Source organism: Thunnus thynnus, chromosome 2 (assembly GCF_963924715.1).
Source record: "Thunnus thynnus chromosome 2, fThuThy2.1, whole genome shotgun sequence".
Classification (NCBI taxonomy): domain Eukaryota; kingdom Metazoa; phylum Chordata; class Actinopteri; order Scombriformes; family Scombridae; genus Thunnus; species Thunnus thynnus.
This window is the reverse complement of record NC_089518.1, coordinates 6,872,650-6,880,480: the sequence shown is the minus strand read 5'-3', so window position 1 is coordinate 6,880,480 and position 7,831 is coordinate 6,872,650. Positions and strand designations below refer to the sequence as shown.

At 38.5% G+C, this 7,831-nt stretch overlaps 1 protein-coding gene across 1 annotated transcript; it reads left to right on the top strand.

Moving 5' to 3' along the window:
- Positions 1-1,835: 1,835 nt before the first annotated feature.
- On the top strand, positions 1,836-7,155 carry LOC137191228 (serine/threonine-protein phosphatase 6 catalytic subunit). Its single transcript, XM_067601161.1, has 7 exons — positions 1,836-1,990; positions 3,134-3,229; positions 3,383-3,448; positions 3,531-3,672; positions 3,767-3,846; positions 4,373-4,582; positions 6,023-7,155. Exons 1-7 carry the CDS (start codon positions 1,916-1,918, stop codon positions 6,269-6,271), a joined length of 918 nt encoding a protein of 305 aa, XP_067457262.1. The 5' UTR covers positions 1,836-1,915; the 3' UTR covers positions 6,272-7,155.
- Positions 7,156-7,831: the final 676 nt, after the last annotated feature.

Sequence of the window (7,831 nt, the reverse complement as noted above, 5' to 3'; positions counted from 1 at the left end):
GAGACACAATGCGTTGTAAATTATCAAACGTCCTCGCTCCTCTGAAAATGATCAAAACATACCTGTTTCATTCATAAATTGTACAACATATGGAAGCATATTTAGTGAAGATAGTGCCTTTGAGATGGTATTAGATTGCGTGTTACACCTAACAGCCCAGGTATCCTTCTCCATATGTCATGAAATGCCCGGTGGAGGGCAGGGTTCATGTTTACCATGTTTTTCAGTGAATCTTTATGAGCCTACATAGTTATGCGCCTATGTTTGTATTATGACACTTGTCACAGACTTGATTGTTCACGGATTCCTACATGTATTGGTGTATGAGAACATACAGGAATCATTCATGCTAAAATATTATAAATTAGCCAGAAAACCCTAATTGTAGATTAAATTCGTCTTTTCAGTTTTAAAAAACCCTCATTTAATCTTTTAGGCTATAACACACGCTGCTACAAAATACCTTCAACGTCTGATACAGATTTTTTTTTTTTTTAATGTGTTTAAGTAAAAAGTTCTACAAGGTGTTTACCTAGGCTATGTAAACTGATTGCTCACATTTTAAAACTTGCAAATGCGTGTCTGGAGGCTTCAACATATAGTATGTATTATTTATATAGTATGTAGTATATATAGTACATATATAGTTTTGATTATACCCATGGTCTTGCTTCTTGATGGGTTTGATGGCATGAGGGCGTTTATATTGGATGTAAACTCTGATGGTCAATTTAAACACTTTATTTTGAAAGGTTTTACCGAGGGTATTTCTATGCTAGCGTATTTATTTGATTCAAAGTCAAATTTATTTCTTCTTACCTTGGCATCTTGTCCCTCTCAAACATTTATTATACAATGTTACTGGGATCAAATCTGTTATTTCCAAAAGTGCAGTTGTTCATTTTGACCACCGAGGGGCGGGAAAAATCAGGATTATGAAGACCTGTTGACTCCACTAGCATTAAGTTAGACGCAATATCACAGCGATACTTCCGGTAAAAATGTTCAAAATAAAACGTTCACAATAGACAATCATTCTAATGTTTATCATTGCGGAAGTAAGAGGAACGGCGCGCGTTGTGTTGCAACTTCATTCTGTTTTGAATCACTAAAATGTTGCTTGGTTTTCAATCACGTGGCTGTCATAAGACAAATGCTCTGCTGAAGTGTAATCGTTAATACAGAAGATTGATGGCAGTAGAAGGTATAGAAATTGCGGTGTTTCGCTTTAACGAGTGACCGTGTTAACTGGTGACTTAAAGCCGAATGTGTCCGTGGTTGTCCTGGTGACCAGAACACTTAGGTGTCCTTATAAAAGCCTTAAATTGTCTTAAATTGAATGTTCAATACAGTATATATTCGCCCGGTCCCTTTCGTCTTATATTATGTCAGTTAAACGGTGTCGCCACAAGAAACATTCACCTTTCTTGAACTTACTTTTAATGCGGGGAAAAATGAGTAACTAGCGGCTAATGGGGAATTTGACATTATACAACTTTTTAGTTTTAATTAGTTGAATATAGGCCATTTTCCGATTGAGGATAACGGTATAAAATCCCAAATTAGGCTTTAGTTGTACAGTCAATTTATATGCTACGTTCTGTTTCCCACATTATAAGATACGTTATAAGGGGTGAATGCTTCTTGCTGAGCACAATTAAACTTATTCATTTGTGTTTAATATCTACGCTTACCTTTTGCCTATGTATTTAAAATTGATTGAAGTAAAATGACAGGCTTTTATGAGGCTACCTACATGTTCTGTTCGTGTTTTCAACACTCAACAGCAGCCGTTGTACGTCACTACCATAGGTGTGAAAGCAACCACGACGCATCCGGCCAAAAGTCATCAGTCAACACGGTCACTGATTAAACCCAAACACCGGAAGTTGCGCATGATAAATAGCTAGGTACAATGGCGCCCCTAGATTTGGATAAATATGCGGAGATTGCAAAACAGTGTAAATACCTTCCAGAAAATGACCTCAAGGTAAATGCGACTTCCTAGAAATGTTTTGATGAAAAAAATCAATCATCTGGTAACGTTAGTTCACTGCTGTTTCATGTTATAACTTAACAGCGTCATTAGCTAACGTTAGCTTCAGCTAGCTAGTAACGTTAGCCTGCTGCCTTCATCAAAACCGTTAACAAACATTGTTTAGCGTAGCTAAATACAAGTCCACCTATCTATTTATGCCTTCGGAACAATAATGAGAATGATCTTCGGTTTGTCATAATTTGCCAATGTTAAAATGACCAGATATCAACATAGTGACCTGATGATGTTGACTGTCATGTTTAGTTGACAGCTGATTGTTTATTACGAGTCCAAACTGAAAATCTGATGTGTTTATGTCCAGGAACTTCACATAAGACGTTCCCCCATTTATAGAAAGGTTTACCTGCTTGTTCGTAGGATTGGGGACACATTTGAATTATGTAGACATCTCAAACTGGCACCGTGTAGATAGAGGGTGTCTAGATTTTGGGGATAGTGAACTACTCGTAAACGCCGAAATAACCACCTTTATTCTTGGAAACTCTGTTTAAGAGGAGAATCCTGTTTTCAGTTAGACTGCTAACTCAGTAGCCCAGATTTGAAGAGTTTGGTGTTGCATTTTCTCCTTGCAACAGTCAACAGGCGGTATTATACAATATTACAGCATAGGCAATACTAACATTTGAATATGTATGTTTGCTCGTTTACCTTAAAGTCATTGTTTTATATGATTATTTCAGGGTGTTACACTCTATTAAGAGTCAATTAACAGCACAGTGGCTCATTCACCGTCACCTCAGTGTCTGTGTATCAGACACATACTGGTGCCCTTACGACCAACTCATCTCATCATCATTCAGTGACAACAATACTCTGCAGTTTTCTGTTCTTGTTTCAGGGAAGACAGTGTGATGCATACTCAGAAAGAGCTGACATTTCATTCCCTGGTCAAGAAGAGGGTTGTGGCTTTATATTTCACCCTTGTGACCATGATGAAACTGTGAAACTGTTGTGAAATAGCTTACAGTTGTGAATGTGAATATGTGGGGCATATGTCACATTTAAAAGCACTGACTACAAGTGTGAAATGATCCTTGTTGCTTACATCTGTGTGTTGTGTTTTCATCTATACAGAGGTTATGTGACTACGTGTGTGATCTTCTGCTGGAAGAGTCCAACGTTCAGCCTGTTTCTACTCCTGTGACAGTATGTGGAGACATACATGGACAGGTAAAAACCATTGTCTCTAGACAGGAAGAGCAGTGTTTTTGCTGACTGTTAACATAGTGTATAAAGTCTATCTTTGCATGTATTTTTCATAGTGGTGTTTTGTTCAAATAAAATGTAATGCCTACACTTAACTTTTATCTCTTTGTATCTCAGTTTTATGATCTTTGTGAACTCTTCCGAACCGGTGGCCAGGTCCCAGACACAAATTACATATTCATGGTTTGTATATTTTATTCATCTTAATGATTGTTTTTACCGGTGTTTTGATACAGTGTTACTAACAAACCTTTATCATCTGTAGGGTGACTTTGTTGACCGGGGATATTACAGTTTGGAGACGTTCACCTACCTGCTGGTGCTGAAAGCCAAATGGCCCGACCGCATCACACTTCTACGTGGAAACCACGAGAGCAGACAGATTACCCAAGTTTACGGCTTTTACGGTGAGATGAGATTCATGGAAACGACATCACTAATAATCTCACCTCCTGAACCATGTTCACTACTTCTTGTTTTTGTTATTTTTTTGTCCTACAGATGAGTGTCAGACTAAGTATGGGAATGCAAACGCCTGGCGTTATTGCACCAAAGTGTTCGATATGTTAACAGTTGCAGCTGTAAGTACTAAACTCATACCATACCTTGTGTTTTTGTTTTGAAAGGTTGGTATAGTATTTTATTTATGCAATGTTACAACATAGATCAAAGTCCTTGTTCCTCCCTGCTCGTACTATCTGCATTGCATACTGTGATACAGTTTTATCAGCTGCTTTAGCTAAATTAAATTAAATGAACAGTTTCTACTTGTTACTTTGCCTCATTCCCACAAAACATTTTTTTTTATTGGAGACAAATCTCTTTAGGTTAAATATTGTATGAAAGCACCAACAGTCAAACCCAAAATACTGTCACATTTTGTTGGTAAGATAGAGGATGGACTCTAACTACCATTAGCAGGTTACCATGTTTTCTATCTTACAAACAGTAGCACAAGCATCCGAAGGTGTTTATGTTACATCCTACGTTAGCTTTGTTGTCCCCACGACTGAATTGTGCTAGTCTGTGACCCCTTTATGCATCACATTCATAATGTATGTTTGATGTCCTAACTCTGCTATTTTGTGGTATTTATTGTTTTGTCAGCTGATGGATGAGCAGATCCTGTGTGTCCACGGAGGTCTCTCTCCTGACATTAAAACCCTGGATCAAATTCGAACCATTGAGCGGAACCAGGAGATCCCCCACAAAGGAGCGTTTTGTGATCTGGTGTGGTCGGACCCTGAGGACGTGGACACATGGGCCATCAGCCCCAGAGGAGCTGGCTGGCTCTTTGGTGCAAAGGTCACAAATGAGGTAGCTCACACTGATTCTGAGTGACTCGCCATCAGTGCGTCTGTAGTTTAGATGGAGCAAATACATAACTGCGGCAGGTAGAAAAATACTCTGTGAAACTCCTTTAGGCAACATTTTTATATAATAATATCTCTAAAGTTAACCTGTAAGTCACATTTACATAGACTGCAATTCATTTGCAAAAATATATCACTGAATGAAACGATACACTCCATGTGGCGTTTGTTTGATTGACTCCAGGGAGGATTTCTTCGTGCCATTTGCCTGCGGTATGATAGATTCAGACAATCACAACAAGTAATGTTACTCATGGCAACACAGCAACAATGGTGGATGACCTCATTGTTTACGTGTTGTTGAACCCTGCACTCTTTGATAAAGCCCATAAAAATCTACTCTGCTATTGGCACTGTGGATCCAGTTAGCAGTAAAATGCCAACACGTGTTCATCTAAGCAGGCCAAAGCTACATAACCTTTTGACAGTGGATCAGGGCTCGTCTGACACTTTGTTAATGTACACAGGTGATGTCAGAGTGGCTCAAACTGGCTCAGACTGATGGAATTGTCACAATAGATCTAAATGCTTTTGTGGTGAGAATTTTGTCAGCAAAGTGTTCGCCTTTTCCTGCACTTTTAACCCAAATTAAATTCTGTTTGCAGCTTAATCAGGTGCAAGCACATAAATAACACGTTTGACCTTAAGAGGGTCCATGGTTCCTGGTTGAGAAAGTAGTCAATCCTTGATAACTGGCACTGATTTTATTACTTATTTAATGATCAGTCACAGGTGAATGACTGATGAGTCATCGGCTGTGACATGATCCCAAGGCAGCCCAGAATAGAGAGATCACATCTTATCATAGTGGCAAAAGGCATGAAACGTGCACAAACTGTATCACTATAACAATAAGCTTTGTAAAGCCATAGTCACATTAAAAATGACAGTTTGTGTCGTCAGCGCTCGTTAATTTGCACACCTCCAGTACGTCTTCATAAGTATAGCTTAATTAGCTTAATTAGCTTATTAGCAGCAGCTGTGGTACTGTGCTGTGAACTGTGAAACTGTAGAGAAGTGTGATAGTCAGTGGAGGGAAATCAGGGTTTGCAGTGAGAATAATGAGAATAATGCTGCTAGATTCAATCCATGTCATGCTAAAGCAAACAGTCTTGTAAAGGTTTGTTTCCTGTTGACTGTGGGTCAGTTGTTGTGAAATGAGGTATTAGACAGCAAACCCAGCTCACATAAGACATTAAACTAATGAAAAATGGGTAAAACTGCTTTATTTTGTTGTCATTTTAAATTAAAAAAAAAAGATGTTTTTATCATTCTGAGATCAACACATGGAGCTCATGAGTTTCAAGCTGTAGTCAATCATTCTTTGTTTCAATATGACATGAACAGCAGCTTTTTTAACATATTTCTCTCCCTGTCTCTGCAGTTTGTTCACATCAACAACCTGAAGCTGATCTGCAGGGCACATCAGCTCGTCCACGAGGGCTACAAGTTCATGTTTGACGAGAAGCTCGTCACAGTGTGGTCGGCTCCTAACTACTGCTATCGCTGCGGCAACATCGCCTCCATTATGGTCTTCAAAGATGCTAACACAAGAGAGCCAAAGCTCTTCCGAGCAGTGCCTGATTCCGAAAGGGTCATTCCACCTCGAACAACAACACCTTATTTCCTGTAAGCAGATGAAAAATAAAATGACAGTGCACAGAATCCATCAAGGACAGAGGCAACAGCACTTGTGAACCCATATGAATTTTGTATAGTAAACTGTAGAGTATTTACAGTGCTTTTCTTGGTGCCAACTGTCAACTTTTCTTCCCATTCTGTTCATTTAATGCCATTATTCTGCAGCTTAAATGAGAAACCCCTTACTGCAAGCTGGAAGTTGGGGTAGGGCTACATGTTGTTCACATGGGGAGGAGCTCCACATGGAGCTGATTTAAATTGTCTCCCAGTGGTGAAAAAACTGGAATAATCTCTGAGATAGTGATGGCTACAGGCAGTAGACTTGTAACTTGATGCTTTTGCTGGCTATGTCTAATGTTTTTCATCAGTCATCTAGATGAACATTTATTCAAACAGTTTTTAACTTAGTTTTATTGAGAATACATAAAATGTTAACAACAGCTAGTGCTATTCAGCCAACAGAAACATGTATTAAAATGATCCTGATGCAGGTACTCCTGGATCACTGTGCCAGAGTCCCAGCAGGTTGGTTCAGCGGCTCATACAGACACTTGCATGTTTTATACTGTGGATAAACGGTTAACTTTCAGCTACTTAGAACCACAGAGAAAGAGCCTGCAAGTCACAGTTGCCTACAAATTAAAGGCCAGGATTACTGCACCGTTTGCCACACTGTGGTATCACAGCTTTGAAAGGATTTTGGACTTCCTGTCGACCAAATCTACTATCTGTGTATTAATAACTGATGAGTAGCAACATAAGTCAAGGCCAGCAAACACATCACACTACCAGTCTGCTCCCCGTAGCCGTCAGCAGCTCAGAGCTGAATGCTGTCAGTGCTGAACATGTTCCTCCAGCTTGCAGTGAGGGGAACTTTGCTTGAATCACATTGAGACGATGCAGCTGGCGCATAAGTTTGAACAGCATCACTGTGCTGTTGAAATATATTGTAGAGGAAGGATTAAAATGATACAGAAGTCAACTGACCCTTGTAAAATGTTCATATTTATAGAGCTCCATTTTACTTTACAATAAAAAATCACTCTGCTGAGCAAATTGCAGGTAGAGTGTTGTATACAATGTTTAATTTTATGCTGTTATGGTAATGTATTAAAGTTGGGTGTAAGATAATGATGAAGAACTGCACAAAAACAAAAATTGCATCTAGTCTGACAGTTTCAATGGACTTATACCCACAGTGTTATTATGTGATATAAATAAACATGTAAACCTGAGAGTTGATGTGTAAAATTTAACTGTATCTGTTTGTTAGCAGGTGCAGTATTGTTAAGCCTGGTACCTTAAAAAAAATTCCCTGTAATTTCCAGATTTGGAATCAGCTCTATGCGCTTGTAATTATTATTTTTCTGTGTATCATCATACTTTTTTAAAATAAAAGAAAAAAGAATTGCAAAAATGTTGACATCAGTACATTTCATTTGTGAAGGGCAAAAATAACATTTGTAGTCAGCAAATAACCCATAATATTATATAGTAAATAACATGAAAACTATGTATAGATTTGCATTTCATGGGGTTTCAGTTATTCACA